This window comes from Sebastes fasciatus, chromosome 21 (genome assembly GCF_043250625.1).
Source record: "Sebastes fasciatus isolate fSebFas1 chromosome 21, fSebFas1.pri, whole genome shotgun sequence".
Taxonomy (NCBI): domain Eukaryota; kingdom Metazoa; phylum Chordata; class Actinopteri; order Perciformes; family Sebastidae; genus Sebastes; species Sebastes fasciatus.
Window position 1 is genome coordinate 9,083,470 of NC_133815.1, and position 21,527 is coordinate 9,104,996.

General features: G+C 36.2%; 2 protein-coding genes across 2 annotated transcripts; one reads left to right on the forward strand and one right to left on the reverse strand.

The window, feature by feature from the left end:
- Nucleotides 1-4,903: 4,903 nt before the first annotated feature.
- On the forward strand, nucleotides 4,904-9,500 carry mnx1 (motor neuron and pancreas homeobox 1). Its single transcript, XM_074621656.1, has 3 exons — nucleotides 4,904-5,445; nucleotides 7,630-7,790; nucleotides 9,107-9,500. Exons 1-3 carry the CDS (start codon nucleotides 4,962-4,964, stop codon nucleotides 9,386-9,388), a joined length of 927 nt encoding a protein of 308 aa, XP_074477757.1. The 5' UTR covers nucleotides 4,904-4,961; the 3' UTR covers nucleotides 9,389-9,500.
- A 2,248-nt stretch (nucleotides 9,501-11,748) lies between these two features.
- Nucleotides 11,749-20,164, reverse strand: nom1 (nucleolar protein with MIF4G domain 1). The gene is made up of 11 exons (XM_074621655.1): nucleotides 19,104-20,164; nucleotides 18,895-19,007; nucleotides 17,369-17,564; nucleotides 16,467-16,790; nucleotides 16,244-16,354; nucleotides 15,717-15,887; nucleotides 15,394-15,515; nucleotides 15,133-15,265; nucleotides 13,692-13,823; nucleotides 13,500-13,609; nucleotides 11,749-12,318 (listed from the first exon to the last, which is right to left on the reverse strand). Exons 1-11 carry the CDS (start codon nucleotides 20,010-20,012, stop codon nucleotides 12,141-12,143), a joined length of 2,499 nt encoding a protein of 832 aa, XP_074477756.1. The 5' UTR covers nucleotides 20,013-20,164; the 3' UTR covers nucleotides 11,749-12,140.
- Between the last annotated feature and the right edge of the window lie 1,363 nt (nucleotides 20,165-21,527).

Consider the following 21,527-nt stretch of genomic DNA (forward strand, 5'->3'; position numbering starts at 1 on the left):
TATTCTGACAGAAATTAAGCAGCCAAAAAAAAAGAAGATTATGAGCCACAAAATGTTTTTAAAAGACACATTTCATGGAGGCTGTGCCAAATTTATCCCACCGTATTTATGACATTAAAAGAGACAGGTCTCTTCAAATTGCCTTTTCATAATGAACACATTTACCGAAGGTAATTAATATATAAACTATCCCGATTTGTCACTTTGATTTGTATTTTAGTTAATTGTGAAAGTAATTACAGAGCAAATTAACAGCTTTCAGGAAAGAGCAGGGTTTTAGGGTCTGGTTCCATCTTGGGTGCCTTATTAATTTTCTCTCCCCTAGATGTGATGAAAAGGAGCGATAAATCTCGGTGATCGGTGAAGGGCCAATACTAAATGGCTCCATATTTCACTTCTGCTTTAATAGAAATATTCATGCGGGTCCCTTAATGAAATTAAACCTGCGATGGAGACGAGGAAGCAGCGAGAGTCCAGCTCTTATAATAATAATCATCATCATACAGGAGGCTGATAAAATGCCTTTAATTGATGAAAGAAATACAAAATAAGACTTCCATTTTGGCGAATCATTTCGGCTAAATGTCCAGAGGTGAAGATGTTTATTAAGCTCTTCACAATATCATAATCATTTTAATATCCTGCCATCTCTCATGGCTCAAAGTGTGTCTAATTTTTATTTTTTTATCATTATAATTTAGAAAGGTCAAATAAAAATATCCAGATATATATTTCTGTGGGAACACAGCTGGAGGTCTTGGAAGGATCTGGCTGAGTCAGTATCATTACTATAAGAATGTTTTTTTTATGTTTTTGCAAAATGGATATGAACATTATTATGTTATAATATGATGACGTCACTGGTGTGATGATTTATTATTGTTTATTTATTTATTGATTGATGATCTGCCTTTTTTATGTTTCTCTCTTCTGTTAAAAAAAGCTAATTTCAGGAACATTTAGAAGTAAAAGAATTGGAGCATAGAAAAATTTGGGGACTCTATAAACAGCTTTTGTACCATTTCATCATATCATTATAATTTGAATATCCTGCCACCTCTCATGGCTCTCTGTGTGTCCAAATTCTTTTTTTTAATCATTATAATTTAGAAAGGTCAAATAAAAATATCCAGTAATATATTTCTGTTAAAAAAGCTTATTTCACAGCTAAAGACCCAACAACCATGTTCGAGGCTCTGTGGCAATCTGGAGGCCAACCATACCCATGTTTTCTGGAGCTGCACTAAACTAAAGCCTTTCTGGAATAATGTAAATGTAATGACATTATGGGATATGCTATTCCAAACAATTGTGCTGTAATGTACCTAGGGAACATTGAAGAGGTTGTGCATAGAGCACATAGACTTTTGTTATTATATTGTTTAACTTGCACCAACAAAACCAAAGCAAATTCCTAGTGTACCTCTTAACACCTGGCAATAAACACGCATCTGATTCTGATTCTAATTCTGATTCTGATTCTGATTCTGATTCTGATTTGTAGAAGTGCAAGAACTGGAGCATGTAATAATTTGGGGACTATATCAACAGCATTTCTCCCACATAAATAAGTTTTAGTGGCAAAAAGCATATTAGTGACTCTCTGTCTCCTTTCTTCTCTTTCTATTTTTTCCTCTCCATGTTTCCATGCAGGCCCACATCCCACCCCACATCAATCTCCCAGTTATCATTCTGTAATTGGTCATGATCATCAAGGTCCACAATTAAATGGCGATCCTTTACTGGAAAACTACCCGGTGACTTGTTGATTTCCCCCGAGCAAATAAACGTCCCCGGAGTGCGGTTAGCTGATGAATTGACAAAAACTAATCAGCTTTATTGGTAGACAGGTTAAGGGCAACTGGGTGTCAATAATTCTCATTTTGACCTCCTCTTCCATTAACTTTAAGTGGCTTATTAGACCGAAGTCACCCAGAGCCACGGGCCTATTATCTTCATCTCTCCTCATCACACTTCAGGGCTTTCAATTACTACAGGGTTTCTGCTGCTCGTTGCTCCAGGATTGGGCCTGAATCTGACTTTTTTTTTTTTTTTGCTCAAAGTCTTTTTATTGGTATTCTGTACAAAATCCAATAAATAATTGAATAAACAAATTTCCCCATCTCTATAACAAAGGAGAGTTAATTATAAACAATTACATTTATACATATAAATGAATTAAATCTGATAGCAACAGAAATGAAACATATACCAAACAAAAACAAAAACAACATAAAAATAAAATAAAAAAAGAGTTAAAAAAAAGGAAAGGACCTAAAAAAACAACTCAGAAAAATAAGTAAATTAAAAATAATAATAATGATAAATACAAAAAATAAATTAAATAGTAAAAAAAAAAACTAAGAATAGTTTTTATATGAATCTGACTTATTTTGACAGCCACTCACAGCTTTTCTAGGAAGCAGAAATCCCAGTTGCTTGTCCCTATAAGTGATATTTTGATTTAATAAGAAAAATACCAACAATAGTGTCTGTAGTACAGAGGCTTATTGGAGATTATCTAATTTTAATGTAGGAAAAAAAGTCTGAAAACCAAACTTGGTTTGCTGATGTTAGAAACAGTGTGGGTTCAACCTATAATCAATTTGGTTCTACAGCTCATTTACTATTTCCTATTTGTTAGAAATAACATGTTTTTTATCCTCAATTTTCCGGTTAAAGTTGAACAAAATATAGTTTAACCATCTCCTGAACCATGACAGCTCCAAGATAGATCATCCTTCTTTTTTTAAATTAATTTGCAGTATTATTATTATTAGACTATATTAAGGGAAGAGGCAAAAACATCGTTTTTCATGCACTGATCAATTTTGAGATTGTTGATCTTCTATCAGACTAGTAGAAAGAAAACATCCAAAATACACATTTAGGTGTTTATTTTACTACTTTGTCTATTTGCGTCTGTAGATTTCTCCTAAATTCACCCAAAGTTAAACAATTTCTGAATATTCGTAATACAAAAAAATAATCGTCTTAATATAAGGAATCAACTGGTGTCTGTATTACAGAGGCTTATTGGAGATAATCTAATTTCAATGCACGAAAAAAAGTCTGAAAACCAAACTTGGTTTGCTGATACATCATGTTAGAAACAGTGAGGGTTCAACCTATCAATTTGGTCCTACAGCTCCATTATGAGAGAGAGGCCAGTCTGTCGCCTTCAGCTTTGGAGAGCGACAGAAGGCTTTTACTTCAATTTCCCTGTTGGCCTCACATGGAGGGTGCTTCGGCTCAAGATGTTCACTTTTACGCACGACTATATATTTATTTTATCTGCCATCTAAATTCAATAAGTGAAGATGAGACTGACAACCACTCACATCACCCTGTTAGGACTGAAAATTCAGCTTTACATTGGTGGATAAACACCCATCCAAAATGGTTTGGTCCGTATTGCCATTTACTATTTCCTATTTGTTATAAATAACATGTTTTTATTCTCAATTTTCAGGTTAAAGTTGGACAAAATATAGTTTAACCATCTCCTGAACCATGACAGCTCCAAGATAGATCACCCCTCTTGTATAAATTAATTTGCAGTATTATTATTAGACTATATTAACACGCACGTTTCTCATGCACAGATCCATTTTGAGATTTTGCTTCCATAACATGTCTTCTTGACTAGTGGAAAGAAAACATCCAGAATACACATTTAGGTGTTTATTTTACTACTTTGTCTATTTTCGTCTGTAGACTTCTCCTACATTCACCAAAATGTACCATTAGATAATGTCCAATTTGCATAATTAAACATGAAATTTCTGAAAATTTGTAATACAAAAAATATTTGTCTTAATGTAAGGAATCAACTTGGGAAGTTTCATGGTGATATCTATTAGTTAAAATCGTTACCTTATTCACCTGTAGTGTCTCCCGTTAAAGTAACAATTAAGGGAAATTATCTGGACCTATTGCATATTTTCATATCAAGAAAAATAAAGATTGTAAAATTATTTTCTTTATTTTATATGATATGACTGCAGATGTTTAATCAAATGTTACTAAATCTGTTCCTGTGACCTTGGTCACATTGATGATGTATACAGTTAAAGCCAACCCCCCCCCCAAAAAACATACAGCACACTCACTCCTTTAATCATAAAGTCCTACTTTAGTCACCTCATTTAGTCACCTTTATTGTAGTATTTATCAACTGTACTATTTATAGATTTTAAGGGCTGAGAGAGAGCCAAGGTAAAATGTATTTCATTGCATTTCACTGTACACTGTACTTTAAAATGCACATGACAAATAAACTTGAAACTTGAAACTTGGAAACGTTTACTCCATGCATTGTTAGTGAAGTATAGGCCAAAAATAACATCCAGTTATAATTGATTAAAAAAAAAGTAACAATTCATGAAAATGATCTGGACCATTTTATATTTTTTCAAATCAAGAAAATTGTGAAATTGAATTTTTGAATTTCTCTATTTTATATGATGGACATCCTGGAGTGTTTGTGGCTGCTGATGTTTAATCAAATGTTACTAAATGTGTTCCTGTGACCTTGGTCAGATTGATGATGTATACAGTAAAAGCCAATCCCACGAAAAAAATGTACAGCACACTCACTCCTGTTATCATAAAGTCCTCATTTAGTCACCTTGGAAAGTGTTTACTCCATTGTTAGTGAAGGATAGTCCAAAAATAACATCCAGTTATAATTGATCAAAAAACTTAGTTTGTGTGCGTCATTTTCCAGTAATAGCAATAGTAATAGCTATAAAAGCAGTGAGTGCAGCCAGCAGCGTGCTGTGCAGTGATTAGAGCAGAGAGGAGTTTGGTTCAGCCTCCTGCAGACGGCTGCACCAATCACCTCCATCTGACTCCCAGAGACTAAGTGTCACACTGAGCTCCTCTCTCTCTCTCTCTCACACTCCTCTCTCACACATCACAACTTTAAGCAGAGGCGATAAGGACGCAGCACCCAAAAAATGGAGAAATCTAAAAACTTTCGCATTGACGCGCTTCTAGCAGTCGATACACCCAAAGTGCAGACCTCTCCTCTGGCTCTGGTGACTTCCATGTCCTCCTCCATCTCCAACCAGTCGTCGTCTGGAGGCTCGGAGCTGACCGGTGCAGAGTCTTTACGCACGGAGACACCGTCTCCACCGAGGATGTCCAGCTGCGGGTTGATTCCTAAACCTGGTTTCCTGAACAGTCCGCACAGCATGCTTGGATTACATCCGCAGAGCACCGCAGGGATCCCCGCACAGGCTCTCTACGGACACCCCATGTACACCTACTCTGCCCTGGCAGGCCAACACCCAGCCCTGTCCTACTCCTCCTATCCACACAGCTCCCATCACCACCACCACACTGATCCCATCAAACTGACAGCCAGCACCTTCCAGCTGGACCACTGGCTGAGGGTCTCCACAGCTGGGATGATGCTGCCCAAAATGTCAGACTTTAACTGTAAGTAGATCTTTTTTTTACTCCAATTAAATCATATAATAATAAGAAATTAATCTTTGGTTATGTATGGTGATTCAGGCTGATCTAGAAATGTGTGATCCAAAAAGTCTGCTTTATGTGTTTTATTTTGCTAATAAATATTATTAATAAATATCTCTAAATAATAAATAAACCTGATATACGCACTGTCACTGACCTTGTACTTTTTAAATCTAAACTCAAGACTTTTTTATTTAGGTTGGCTAATACCTATTAGCCCGGTGACATTTTTCCTGTGCTTTTTATGCACCTTTTTATGATTTTATGATATGTTATGTTTTTATTCCTGTTATTTCTTGATGTAAATGTAAAGCACTTTGGGTACCTTTTGGTTATTGTAAAGGGCTTTACAAATACATTTTGATTGATTGATTGATTGTAAGTAGCTGTTTTTATTCGGGCATTTTCTACTCTTTTTTTTTTTTTACTCCAAATAAATCATATAATAATAAGAAATTCATCTTTGTATGGTGACCCAGGCTGATCTAGAAATGTGTGATCCAAAAAGTCTGCTTTATGTGTTTTATTTTGCCAATAAATATTATTATTTATTTAATTTTTTTTCTTTTAACTTATACTTTTATATTCTGTTCTTCGTTTTTATCTTATGCACTTTGTGCTCTTTTATCTTGCTTTTATATACACTGTTGAGAATTTCCCAGTAAAATAACAGTAAAGCAGGGTTGCCTTTATGTTACTGTAAAATTAACATTATTATACTGTCGCTGAAATTTACAGCTTTGTACTGTTAATGGAAAATACAGTTTGAACTGTTTTTTTTTTTATTAATTTCACGGTATTTTACAGTTAATTTACTGTTTAAAGATACATTATATAGCTGTTTTCCACCTTTCTTTTACATTATCTTACTGATTTGTTTTAATGCACTATTTATTTTTTATATACATTTTAATAAACATTATTTTTTGCCTAAATGAATAGACTTAGCAGGTGACAGACATAGGAATGGTCGCACTAAATACAATTAAAGGCACTTTGTTAGGAAAAAGGCTATAATAGACTTGTTGACACTTTTCCCAAAAATGTCTGTCTATAGCTGGCTACAAGCACAGAATGCAAACCATAACAACATGTGAGTGAAGAACAATAAAGCTAATTCACTGATTTGTACATGATTTTACAATCATGTACAATGTACAAGCCTCACATGTGCAGATCAGGTCCCAGAATGAAAAAAAATACTGCATAAAACTGTTACTGATGATACTTTAGACAGTTGATCAGCAGTAAAGTGATGTTTTTTAAGAATGCATTATAGTTCAGTTAAAAAACAGCCTATGAGCGTAATTTAACAGGTTTTTCTTTGGTATTAACAGTAAAGCATTGTTTTTAGCAAATCTTGCTGTAAATTAACAGCAATTGTTTACAGTATAGCTGTTTTTATTCCGGCATTTTTCTGCTCTTTTTTTACTCCAATTAAATCATATAATAATAAGAAATCCATCTTTGGTTATGTATGGTGACCCAGACTGATCTAAAAATGTGTGATCCAAAAAGTCTGCTTTATGTGTTTTATTTTGCCAATAAATATTATTAATAAATAGCTCTAATGTTGGCCTACATGGTGCTTCTTCCTGTTACTGTGCTAAAGACTCAGAGAGGCGTGGAATTCTTATTTTCTCTTTTTTTTTAATTTTTTTAAAAATTATATTACATATTCTCATCGTCTGAATGAAGAGGCTGTCATGGAGTGATGTTTTTTCTAAGAGGAACTAAAATGGACAGATAATGGACAGTGGGAAAGTAGCAGCAGAGTGTGAAACCCACAGTCGACATGCTATTTGCTCACCAGATACTGCCTTTTTTGTTTCTGCTCGTTTTAACAGATTTGTTCAAAATGGAGAGGCAAATAGCTTCTCTATGGACATATTCATAAGTGGATGACCTTGTTGCTTTAAGCAGGGAGCACAGAGATGTAGAAAATGTATATTTTATTACACCATAACAACAGTGGGCTGTCAAGTTCCCTTTACAACATTAAAGTCTTTGAGTGCTTTATTATCAGTCATAAGCAGACTGTTTGTTTTGAACATAAAATCTATAAATTTAGATATATTTTATGTCAGGAATTAATGAAAAAAAGAAAAGTGCATTTTTTAATGTTTTTATTTTAAATTCTTGCAGCTCAGGCTCAGTCTAACTTGCTTGGCAAGTGCAGAAGACCAAGAACTGCATTCACAAGTCAGCAGCTGCTGGAGCTGGAGCATCAATTCAAGCTGAATAAGTACCTGTCACGACCGAAGCGCTTTGAAGTGGCAACGTCCCTCATGCTGACAGAAACTCAGGTAATATTTCTCATACCGATGACTGGGTTTTACTACTTAATTACCCTGTTTGAAGCTTTGAAAAATTTGAAAAAAATGACAGTTTGCTTGTTTACATTTTCTGTAAATAACTGAGAAACTATGATGAAATCTCTTTCATCTTGATCCCGATTCTCACTGTTTTAGAATTTGTCCAGAAGTAGTTTTCAAAATTCTCCAGTTGTTTAAACTTTTAAAAAAAATCTTGCATGGGCAAAAATTACAATTAAGTCATCCCATTTATATTTTATTTTCATCTGATTCATGGGATTTAAAACAAACAATACTAGATTAAATTACATTTGATGTAATGTTTTCAGTGTAGGATAATTGCAACACTGCAGAGGTCAATGTCAGGTGCACTGGTGACCTTTACGCAAAAACAAAACAAGAGTACAAAAATAAATATATATAAATAAATAGATAAATAAAATAAAAATAAAAATAAAATAAAAAATATAAATAAAATAAATAAAATAAATAAAATAAATAAAATAAATAAAATAAATAAAATAAATAAAATAAATAAAATAAATAAAATAAATAAAATAAATAAAATAAATTGTTAGGGGTCTAGGACAGTACAACCTATCATCTAGGGCACTTACATGCATAAAACAAGCACAGGATGAAATATTCCTGGTCAAATGGACCTTTACGCAATCTTTACGCATATATTACGCACAGGTAGAGCCTCCTTTTTTCTATTTAAAACCACTTAACAACTTTTACTTAACACTTTTTCACAATTATTTTGCTTGAAAAACTTGCATGGGCAAATGGCAATTAAGTCATCCCATTGATATTTTGCTCAAAGTCTTTTTTATTGGTATTCTGTACAAAATCCAATAAATAATTGTATAAACAAATTATACCCCATCCCTATAACAATATTACTGCACCATTAAATAAGCAGTTCATTTCATAAACAATTACATTTATACATATAAATGAATTAAATCCGAAAGCAACATAAATTAAACATATACCAAAAAAAAAAAAAAAGAATAAAAAAAAAGGAAAGGACCAAAAAAAAAAACAGAAAAATAAGTAAATTAAAAAGAATAATATAAAAAAGGGATAAGGAATGTTTTCAGTGTAGGATAATTGCAACACAGCCGAGGTCAATATCAGGTGCACTGGTGACCTTTACGCAATCTTTACGCATATATTACGCACAGGTATAGCCTCCTTATTTTTCCTGTTTAAACCACTTAACAACTTTTTCTTTACTTTTTAACAATTATTTAAAAAAATAAAATATATTTATAAATTATATTTATTATATCTCCTCTCAGGTTAAAATCTGGTTCCAGAACAGACGCATGAAGTGGAAGAGGAGTAAGAAGGCCAAAGAGCAGGCCGCCCAGGAGGCCGAGAAGCAGAAAGGCAACAAGGGCAACCAGGAGAAATCTGACGAGCAGTCGGACTATAAGAGCAAGACAGACTCTAAAAACGGCAGAATAAGAGACTTTAGAGACAGTGACGACGACGAGGGAGAAAATTTCCTGTACAACTCGTCAGACTGCTCCTCGGACGACGAGAGGAATCAAACCAGTGACATCAGTCCGCAGCCCTGAAGCTGCAGCTGAAAGTGGAGATCTCCATTTGTAATGACTATTTGGGGGGATTTTCTCCATAAAAAAATGTGGTTGCATGTAACCCAATCACCTCCATGGAATTAATGAGCATTTGTTTGTCATGAAAAGAATAAAATTTAGGTCAAGAATTGATGATCTTGGTTGGTAAACAAGCAATAAAGCAGGAAATGTTATTATAGGAGCAGCATTCAGCACTCTAAACTGTGACATGTTGCATGGTTTATATGTGAAAAGCTGTTAACTGGCTCAGGACTTTGCAATATTTCTCCTGCTATGATGGTTAGTTTGTCAACATTTCAATCATAATTCAAACTACAGTAAATAATCCGCTGTGTTATTTTGACCATATTTTGTTCTTCGTGGTATTCCCTATACTGTGTCATATCACGCTGAATAAAAAACGTTATGTTTATTTTTCTATACTGTATTTATAAAACATCCCAGTGCATGATAAATTATTGTTTAGCGTCTATCTTTCTGCAAACAATGTGAAATAAAAATGTTTTTATATAAAACCCTAAAAAAAAAAAATTGTATTTGTAATTTTTTTAATTCATTTTTATTTGGAGACAAGAGTGTTTCCATTTTTTTATGTAATTTTTTAATAATTAAAAATATAGTCCTTTTTTTTCCTCGGAGTGTCTCAGCGCGGATGGATCAGATGCGAACAGCTAGTGTTTTGCTCCTCGCTCTGACAGCTCGGGTCATGGGAATTACTGTTAATAGAGCTGTCGGATGTGTGCAAACGTGCAGTGAGAGCAAACAGTCAGACGGAGGAAACATTTCACACCACACTAGCAATGGGCTCGCATTAATAAACCCTTTTAAACAGCTTGTTGAGCGACAACCTCGCTGCTCAGGGACTATTTTCAGGGCTGAAATCATTTGAAGCTTATTTAGCCTACAGAAAAATATATTTTTTGTTGTTTTTAATTGATAAATTAAATAATATTCTAATTTTTTATTAGCTCCATAACCTACATGTTCTGTCAACACTTATTTTGTTAAGTTTTTGCATTCTTGTTGATTTTAAACCAGAAATAATGCAACAATGATGGATTATAAACACATACTGTATGTAAATTGTGTTATGTGCTCAGGAAAAATAAGAGTGCACTTCCTCAAATGCAGACAAAACATCACATCAGTCTACTTTTCCTACCTACACAAAACATGTATTTATTTAGGGTGTGTTATTAACCAATATGTTGAATATGATATTCTTTCAGTCTAGACTTTTATTTTAATATCTTTTGATTACAAATGTGACAGAACCAGTTTAATAACTCATCTGTGCATGGTTTACACCATGCATCATTGGTACAGAAGTCCACAATATGTTATTGTTCCCATTATTCCCGCCGTCATTAGCGTTAAACTATATAGCAGGTTGACTGATTATGTGCCATTTGTAACAGGATTACTGAGCGATCCGCTGGTTATCTTCAGCTGTTTGCTTTAGCTTTAGCAGACTAAAATCAAAGTTCAGCTGAGGGTCAAACCCAAACAGAGTACACCAGGTAAAGCTGGTGGCAACTGGCTGGCTCACGGCTGCAGACAATGGCCAGTGTATGGACTGCACAGTGGGTCTATTGATCCCACTATCTCCACCTTTAACTGACACATTCTTAAGTTTTTCTCTCAGCGGTCTCCATCATTTCTAAATAAAAACACCGCTGCTACTCAAAGGTGTTTTTGTCATCATCTTAAATGTTACATGTATTAAAACAACTTTCCAAACATGAGGCTACAGTGTGCTGCTTCAGTGAAGGACATTTCCTTTGGTTGACCTTGGTGGCCCATTCCTGACCTCCCGCCGCGCTCCAGCCTCAGATTGATTACGGCCGCGCCGATGGAGCTAATTAATAGGAGCAAGTATCAAATGTAACAGAACGACTCTGCTATGCTAACCACGCTGGTGTCAGCGAGCGAACGGAAGAGGATAGACTCGAGGCTCCCCGGGTCATTTCATCAGGGTGTGCAAACACAGAATGAACGACACCGCCGTCTATTCTCACTGCTCTTGTTTGTGTCACACTCACTGCAAGCCAAGTGGAAATATCAACAGAAAAGGATAACAACATACAAATATCCACTAATCAGCTGTGTTTAAGGCTGAGAAAGACTTTATTATGATGTGCTTTATTTTGTGTAAGAGTGTAAATAGACTCAGTAAAGCCCAGAAGAATGGTTCCAGGTGTACGAACCTCGACAATATTAACTCTTGCTGTACACTGCCTCCATGAGGGCGGTCGCAGAAAAAGGAACAGAAGCAGAAGAAGTAATGAGAGCGGTTGTAAGAGAAAACTGTGCCTTTCTCTCTATAAAGGAATCAAAGCTTTCAGCAAAATGTATGATTTATTGAGGCGTTTATGAATGATGTTTAACAAACTGTTACACTCCAAATATACAAGCAAGTGAAATATATAAAATCTCCAAGGTATTGCTATCAAATTGTCATGAAGCAAAATATGCACTGTGTTAAAATAATAGAGCTAATACTGGTGTGTCTGTGGCATCAGTATCTTCCAGATTTAAAAATCTCCATGGTAACAATTATGTACAAGGACTCCCCAAAGCAAAGGCATTAATTTAATATCAAAAACATATTTATTCTTCTTTGAAGAAAACTGCAGGTTTGGGTTCTTTGTGTTAATTCCTACTTACAGGCGTTCTCCTGTTCCACAGTTCTGTTATGTACGTCTGTTTCTGGTGTGTGTGTGTTCGTGTTTTACAGTTTGATTTTGGCCTCTTTGGCCTCCATGGCTCTAGTGGCGACCTGGGCGCGCTCCGTCAGCAGCGCTGCTTGCTCAGCTGGTCCCTGTGACTGGGCATTCTTCAGCAGGAAGTGGCTGATGAAGAGCTTCAAGCCCTCCCGCAGCATTCCTAGCTTGGGAATGCCTGAAATCCTGGTGGATGGGAGACAATGAGGGACATTGAAGTCAGACGTTCACAGAGGAGTTTGCTTTACAAGATGTGGACTAGTAGAGGTTAACACTGCTGAACAGGTGAAATAGGCTTTCTAGCCACGCTAGTGAATGGCAATTTTGGCCATGAGGTCAGATACTGTCAGATACTTTAGTTTATAACCAAATACCTGCAAAACTAATGACATTCCCACTAGGGGTGTAATGATCCATCAAGCTGGATCGATGTATCGATTCAATGATCAAAGATCCAACATCATCGATGCAAAGTGAAGACATCGATAGATATCATCATCTTTAAGATATGCCTTTATTTTGAAATCCCAATGGCACGTCTGTGTCACCATTTCCGTCCGAGTGCACCTCCTTCCAACAGAGCCCAGTAATAAAATGGTAAAATCATATTTTAGTTGCTTTTGTGAGTTGATATAAATGTACATTATTGTGTTAAATGGGCATATGATATTGTCTCATATCGATCGTAAGTCCCTGCATTGAATCAAAATCGTATCGTGGCAGATTTTGTGATATCAGAAAATATCGTATCGTTGTCTAAAGAACTGTCATAATATCGTATCATAACCAATCTAAGTTTAACTTGTTTAGCTGTGTTTATTGCCAATTACCAAATGTCAGCATGCTAAAAAGCTAAACTAAAGTTAACATAATACTTGCGAAACATCATCATGTTAGCATCGTCACTGTGAGCATGTTAGCATGAAGCTCAAATCACTGCTGTGCCCAAGTATGGTATGGCTGTGGACTTATAGTTTTCTTTTTCAGTGCGTCTTATTTTACATTCATTTACATTAGGGCTGTGATTTTGAAAAATATTTAATTGTGATTATTTTGACTGACATTGCAATTGCGATATGATTTGCAATATTAGAGGGAATGATAATTTTGTATTATTTAATTGTATTAAAATGACTATGGTGTGATTTTTGCAGGCAGGGATCTGTACCAAACAGTCTGTAGAATATGATGTGTAGGCCAGGACATCTCTGCAGCATGACAATATTTAATTTAAAATGGTATTTTAAAACACATTTTGCCTTTAACAAATATTGGGATTTCCTCCTCATCCTGCGAATTGAAAATGTACATGTTTAAAATCTGCAGGCCTCTAAGAAGTAAGTGTATGTATGCACAATGAATCTCACCTTCCAAATATGCTGGCTAGCTCCTCAGGCTCAACGTCTTTTAGCAGCTTGGTGAGCACCTGACGCAAGAAGCGCACCGTGGGCTTATCTAGTTCCCCAAACTCTATTACCTGAACAGAAAAGGTGACCGTGATGAATATGTTAATTTACAACATTAAATATATAAAAACCTGCACACGACATGTCACTTACTTTGAGTATGGAGAGCGAGAGGCACTTCCCCTGAAGGAAGCGGGTGACCAGCTGAACCAGGTTGTTAAAGGTGCTGCTGGGAAGGTTGGACAGCTCCCTGAACTTGTCCCATAGGCTGAACTGGAAAGTCATCTTGGAGAATACAGGACATCAAATTGAAAGAGTGTATAACTGCGCTGAATGATACACTGATGATTCCCAGAAACAGTGGTGGAAACTATAAACAACAGCACAGGTAATCCTCTCATCCAGATGCAGTTTACATGTGAAAAGCAAACATTCCCACCAGCGCTGGTCGGAGCTCTTTGATGAGGACAATGGTCATCAGTCTCTGATACGGGACCGTGGACTACCTGGCAGCAAAGTAGGAAGTGTGGTCTCGCCCCCCATTGTTTGTAGTCACAGTTTGAGTCAAATAATATCAGGAGGTGAGAGGTGTGAGAGGCTCCCACACTGCAGAGGTGAACTACAGGCCACACGACGCAGGTCACACACAGTTTAAGAGACTGGGTGTTCGCACACATCCAGCAGCTAATGCAACCGTTAATGCAACTCTTTATATTTTCATTTATCATGATGAAATGTACAGCAAACTGGCCTCTCCAACTTTAAAGCCACAATCCTTGATTGCAGTACAGTATCATTTCCACCCAATGATCTATTTTATAATAAGGACCACGCACAGAGCGTACTATGACTTTGGTACCTTCATCATTCACTGAATGTTCAACGTTCATATAAGCAATGAGAGATTTACTTCCTTTAATCTGATTATTATAATTACTTGATCTGAGCATTGACATATGTACAGGGGGGAAAGGCATTATTAATATTATCAATTAGTCAATTTTAAGTAATTTTTCAAGCAAAGATGAGTGGTTCAAGCTGCTAAAAGTGGGAGGACCGGCTGCCTTTTCTGTCTTATGTGATAGTAAACAAAAATATCTCAATTTAATATCACCACATTGTGCTTTAGGAAATTGTATTTTTCATAATTTTCTGACTTTTATAGACTAAATGATTAATTAACCAAGAAAATAAACAGCATATTAATATATAATTTTAAAAGATATTTGCAATGGTGCAGCTTTTATATAGATAAAATAATTTGGTACTGATCCTGCAAATTAGTTAGGAAGAAGTAATGAGATACTACTCTTTTAATATACCCCTTTTTTTCTATTTACTGCTCTCGAGATAATTTCATGTGTTTACGTATCAAACAATTGTCTGGGAGAAAGACTGTTAATTGTAATTACTAATCTGATTGTAGTTGTGGTGGTAGCACATTAAGCTTTTGTGGAACTATTGATGATGTTGTGGTTGATAAGAGATGGAGATGTAAAGTATGGTCTGTTTATTTGAAAGGTTCTGTGTATGCGAGAGTAGTTTTATTTTTCATTTTCAGTCGTGGTGGTGTGGGTTTTATCAGCTAGAGTACCTGGAAGCGGCGATCGTGGGAGCAGAATTTCTCTCCCAGTACGGCGTAATAGGCATTGAAGGTTTTCTCCTGCAGACAGCAGTCCATCAGAACGTGAACAATCTCCCGCTCCTGCTTGTCCTTCAGGCCCATCCTTCACACACAGCAAATAAAAGGCTTTAAAATACAGCTGGGCTACTTTAACATGTCATATATGTCCTTTCTATCCTTGGTTTACCAACTTAACATAGAGACACACTGTAGAGGTGAGTGATAACAAACCTGAGCAGTTTCTCAAATGCATCCAGGAAATCTTCGCTGGTCATTATCACACAGAAGATGTTTCTTCTGACCTCTGTGTTCATCCTCTGTTTCCTCGCCAGCTCTAACACTTTGGCACTAAACTGAAACAAATAAAAATGACAACAGTAAAGTGAAAAACAATACACTCACCAAAGTGCTGACATTACTGAATAATACCGACTAGACCTGGGTATTATTTTCAATGCAAGTGCTGATATGATGTTTACACCGTTTACATCAAAAGATGTCTGGCACCCATGCTGATCTGTGCTGAGATGATTACTTTACACACAGTACTCTACCTGTCCTTCAGCAGTACTCTGTTTTGAGGTCGTGTTCCCTTGTTCGCCGATCATGGGCGCTCCGCTCCACGAGGAGCCGACGATCCACCAGCGGCCCACTTGCTCTGCTGCCAGGAGGTTGTCCAGAGAGACCCTCAGCTTCATGTCACTGCCTGCTGCACGCCGCTGGATCTGAGAGCCACATTTAATCAGAGTTAGCCATAAGTGCACTCAGGAGGCAAACACCAGTTGTAAAATATTAAAGAAGGACAAATTAGCAATCCTGAAGTAGGTAACTGTTAAAACAGCTGAACTGATGGTCATGATGAAAGCATCAGCAACACTCTGGACTTTGGGTCTGTAATAGGTGGTACTCTGGGGCCACCTGGTGGTACAAGTGGAAACTACATCTTGAAAGAATACAATAACCATGTTCAGAATAATACTAGTGCCGATAAGCTACACAATAAAAATCTAAATTTGTGTCAGTAATTAGGGAAATAAGGATATTTCAAACTTAATATGGTCATGTTGTGAAAATCACCCACCAGAGTCCTCTGCAGCTTCTTCAGTTTCTCCACAGGCTCAGGATCGTAGCCTGGGATCTTCCTCATGTCATTGTTCTTCAAAGCCAGCATGGTTTCCAGCATGAAACGCACCTGAGAACACGTGTGCACATAAACTAATGTAAAATTGATACATAATTGGGAAATCTATTACAATTACCAGACATTTTCATGCCTAGTAAATGAGTAGTTCCGTTTGCCCTACCCTGGTCTGATCCTGAAACTTCGACCCCGCGTCGCTGGCCTTGCGTTGGCCTTCAGAGATGAGCTCCTTGAGAGCCATAGCGTCGTCCTTCCTCAGTGCGAAGCCGACATTCCTCAGCACTAACAAAACCAGTCCAATGTCCTTCTCTGTGAAGGCTCCTACAAAACGTTTCAGGATGTCAAAGATGAGGCCAGAATGCACCACCTGGAAGTTGTAGAGGTGCCCGACGATGGAGACCAGGTTGTCGCACTCCTTGCTTTCAGTCGGGTTCTTGTACGCCTCGTCAAACTTGCGCACGACCGTCTCCAGAAAATGGGCTCCCACCTGGGAAATGATCGAAAGGGAATATTACGATGACATAATAACACCTCAAAACAGAAATAATGATGGTTATTGCATTGTAAAACACACAATACACAATGGTGAATCTAATGGATGTTCGAGGATCTTGATGTTCTCTGATCCCTCAAACTGTGTCGAAAGCCAACTCTTGGCTGCGGCAAATTTTACTGATGATCCTGTTTTAGGGTCATTTACAGGATGGAAAGTCAATACAACTGAGAGATAACAATCCTTTTACACTTTAAGCAAAGGAAGCCAAGGTGTTAGATATCACTTTCCAATTCATTAAAAGAGCATTAGCTTACAGTGGAGATGTGCTAAAGCAACTAATCCCTTTGAAAAAAAAAAGCCTCTAATGAATAATCCACGATTTGATGTCAGTTCTCAGGTCAGTGGTTACTGTTTCTCACACACAGGCTGGTCAAACCAAAAGCTACCCGACTCATGGTGTCACTCTTATCAGTGGATGAGACAGTGAACCGAAGGAAATGTTTCCAGAAAGTAAAACCTGTTTGATTAAGATCCATCCAAGCCAGAATTAAAGGGGGTTTAATGTTTACCTCCAACCCGACGGCGTGATGGAGGACGCTGACAAGCAGGACGTGCTCCATCAGTAGTCTGTCAGCCATCAGGGACGGGGTGACGCAGGCTGCTAGTAGCAACTCGGTTAGGGTGTCATTCATGTCCTTCCTGCTGCAGCTCATGTACAGCTCCTCCAGCTGACCGCTGATGGACGACATGTTGGGCTCACTCAGCCTGAAGAAGAAAGAAAAAGGATGAATTATCACTTTTAAAGGAATTCCACTAGTAGTTTAGAGAAAACTCATCACCCAGCTTTCATTTGTACAAATGCATTAATATTTGAAGAGTACATTCTGCTATTCTCAAATGTGAGGACCTTCTTCTTTTATCTGTCTTATCTCACTGTAAAATGAATATCTTTGGGTTTTTGGACTGTTCCTCAGACAAAACTTGCAATTTTAAGACACCAGCAATTAATAAAAAACAAAATGATGAAAATGATCGACATCCCCGTATTCTGCTTGTGTAGGTCCTGATTCTACTAACATGCCTCATTTCTCAGTGCAAATCAATTAGGGCTGCAACTATCGATTATTTTCATTGTCGATTAATCTGTTGATTATTTTCTTGATTAATGGATTAGTTGTTATTCTGAAAAATGTTGATCAGTGTTTCCCAAAGCCTAAGATGACGTCCTCAAATGTCTTGTTTTGTCCACAACTTAAAGATATTCAGTTTACTGTCATAGAGGAGTAAATAAACCAGAAAATATTCACATTTAAGAAGCTGGAATCAGAGAATTTTTTACTTTCTTTCCTCTTTAAAAATGACTCAAACTGATTAATCGATTATCAAAAAAGTTGGCGATTAATTTAATAGTTGACAACTAATCGATTAATCGTTGAAAATCAACTGTGGATATTACAAAGCAGGACCCAGCTGAGCGTCTGGTGGCAACGGCAACTGTTTCACACTCTTGCTTACTAGTGCTAGGTATCTTTAAGAGGAAGGGAGACTTGCAGAATTTATATGATCAGAAGGGCCTGACAGGGCACTCTAAAACCTAGAAAAAACAAACTATTATTGGTTCATACAGTATATGTCCCAAAGTGCATCATGCATCATGCATCTTTTATAGAAAGAAAGGGGGAAGGATTTTGATATTGACTCTGACAAACTGCATTTTCTTTGGCATCTACTACAGTGAATACACTCATGAAATCAAGGTAATGACACAGAAAATGCTTTATAAAAATGTCATAGGATTGTTAAAGCAAAGCTACGTAACTTTAGCTGAAAAAAGTGACAAATGTGTAATTGTGAATGCTAAAATGTAATGTAAACGTAGCACAAGTAGTGACATTTATAAGCTGGCAAACTGACTTAGTAACATAATTGACACAGCAGCATCTAATGTTGGCTAACATTAGTTAACATCAGGGTGAAGCAACAAAACCCCTGAGTGTATTAAATTGAGCAATGGTGTGTTTTATTTCTCATGAATACAACTTTTAATTTGTAAGAAGGAGAATGTGTTATTTCTGTGCTGTAGTGAGACGGTTACCTGTTCACCAGGCCTTTCACATTCCTCTTCAGCTTTTCAAGCTCAGCTTTGCGTTTATCATCTCCGGCGCCTCGCAAGTGAGGTGGCAAGTACTTGCCTGTTGCAGAGGTGACCTGGACATTGGAAGATACAAAATACAATTAGATAAATTATGCAGCATACAAGATGTCAATGATATGACGATAGTAAACAAATATTTCTGAACTCACAGTTTCTGATGTCTTTGTGTCAGGAGGAGTGTCTGCTTCTTCCTCTTTTTCCTCTTCATTTTCATCGTCTATGTCAGCTGCATCACTCTCATCCGGCTCTTCCTCCATTTCCTCCTCCTCAACCATTTCACCATCATCATCATCCTCATCATCATCATCCTCATCCTCATCCTCATCGTCAAGTGAACCCATATCTTCATCACTGCCCTCACTCGCCATCTCATCTCCAGGTTCTTCTTTCTCATCTCCAGGTTCTTCATTCTCATCAAGCTTTTCAAAGTTATCCTTGGCCATGTCCATGTCATCATCATCATCATTATACATCCCCACAGCTGATGAGCCAGAGTCCAGCATACCAAGGATGTAGTCAAGTCCATCAGCCACAAATGACTGAGGGAGAGTTTTCTTGTTTTTCCTCCTGTTTAACCCCAGGCACTTCTCTAGTTTCTTTATTTCTCTGTCCTCTTCTTCATTTGCAGCCAGAAGAGCCTTTTTCCTGGATTCTTGGAGCTTGTTGATTTTCTTGCCTGTCTTGGAGGATGCTGGTGTTTTAGAGCTGTCTGATTTCTCTGCAGGATCACTACTGGACTTTGCTTTTGACACTTCTTTCTTTGCTTTCTTCTTCTTTATCTTCTTGGGCTGTTCATCAGCTGGTATTGCAGAGTTTTCACCATCATCAAGAGGCTTTTTACCCTCATAATAACTTTTCATATTGGCTTTTTTAGTTTTTCTCTTCTCTTTACGCAGCTCCTTTCTGCTTTTCTTTTTCACAAATCTCAAGCCATGGTCATTCTCCCCTTCTTCAGGGCCACTTTTGCTTTTAATAAACTCATCTACTGCCACCAGGTACTTCTGTAACACAACATTTCCCTTCTTCTTTTTGCTGTTCTGCTTCCCTTTCTCCTTCATCTCGACAAATGAAACCTTAACTACAACCGGATAACGTTACACTGCTTTCACAATGTAGCTGCAGCCGATCAGCTTAGCTAACAAGAGGGTTTAAAACAACCTACGGACGTGAAGCACAGGGTGAACACTACTGTCTGTTTTATAAACATATAAATACCTCAAACAGCACATGTGTCGCTTCCTTCTTCTTCTTATTCTTTGGTGTTTACTGGCGGTTGGCAAACCATCTTAGAGGTGCATTACCGCCACCTACTGGACTGGAGGGTAGAACAGGAGATTGTGCAGTAACAAAATAAAAAAAATACAAAATAAAAATTTGACTGGAGTGAGGAACAGGAGATTGTGCAGAAACAAAATAAAATAAAAAATAAATAAAAAATAATAATAATTAAAAAATTAAAAATAAAATTAAAAAAAATAAAATACAAAATCAAAATTTGACCAGAGTGAGGAACAGGAGATTGTGCAAAAAAAAAAGATCAAATTAAAAAAAAAAATCTAATTTGACTAAAGTGAGGAACAGGAGATTGTGCAGAAACAAAATAAAAAAAAAAAAAATTAAATAAAATTAAATAAAAATTAAAAATTAAACCGGAGTGAGGAACAGGAGATTGTGCAAAAAAAAAAAAAAGATAAAATTAAAAAAAAAAATTTGACCAGAGTGAGGAACAGGAGATTGTGCAGAAACAAAATTAAAAAATAAAAAATAAAATAAAATACAAAATCAAAATTTGACTGGAGTGTGGAACAGGAGATTTTGCACAAAAAAAAAAAAAAGATAAAATAAAAAAAAAAAATAAAAAAAAATATGACTGGAGTGTGGAACAGAAGATTGTGCAGAAACAAAATAAAAAAACAAAAAATTAAATTAAAAAAAATAAAATAAAAAATAAAAATTTGACCAGAGTGAGGAACAGGAGATTGTGCAAAAAAAAAAAAAAAAAAAAAGATAAAATAAAAAAAAATAAAAAAAATAAATATGACTGGAGTGAGGAACAGGAGATTGTGCAGAAACAAAATAAAAAAAATCAAATAAAAAATCAAAATTTGACTAAAGTGAGGAACAGGAGATTGTGCAAAAAAAAAAAAGATTAAATAAAAAAAAAAAAAAAAAAAATATGACTAGAGTGTGGAATAGAAGATAGTGCAGAAACAAAATAAAAATAAATAAATAAATAAAAATTTGACTGGAGTGAGGAGCAGGACATTGTGCAGAAACAAAAGAAAAAAAGAAAAGAAAATAAAAATATTGGACTGGAGTGTGGAGTAGGAGATTGTGCAGAAACAAAATTAAATTAAAAATAATAATAAATAAAATTAATAATAATAATGATGAAAACTCTAGATTCGTTTAACTAAATCAGTTTCTCTTAAAAACTGAATAATTTCACAGTATATGTTATCTGCTGTATTCCCCAATAGACCTGACAATGAAAAGTTCAGCATATGTATCTTCCATGTGGATACATTGTTTGTAAGGGACCTTGTGGACAATCATCTCAGTGCTTTAAGACT

Bases quoted from the DNA above. Each gene is read 5' to 3' on its own strand.
- nom1 (XM_074621655.1), bottom strand. From the start codon at position 20,012: ATGAAGGAGAAAGGGAAGCAGAACAGCAAAAAGAAGAAGGGAAATGTT. The intron at 16,791-17,368 runs GTAAACATTAAA...ATCATTTCCCAG, and splicing joins ATCACGCCGTCGGGTTGGAG to GTGGGAGCCCATTTTCTGGA. The intron at 15,266-15,393 runs GTTTGTTATCAC...CTGTGTGTGAAG, and splicing joins GCATTTGAGAAACTGCTCAG to GATGGGCCTGAAGGACAAGC.
- mnx1 (XM_074621656.1), top strand. From the start codon at position 4,962: ATGGAGAAATCTAAAAACTTTCGCATTGACGCGCTTCTAGCAGTCGAT. The intron at 5,446-7,629 runs GTAAGTAGATCT...AAATTCTTGCAG, and splicing joins CAAAATGTCAGACTTTAACT to CTCAGGCTCAGTCTAACTTG. The intron at 7,791-9,106 runs GTAATATTTCTC...ATCTCCTCTCAG, and splicing joins TCATGCTGACAGAAACTCAG to GTTAAAATCTGGTTCCAGAA.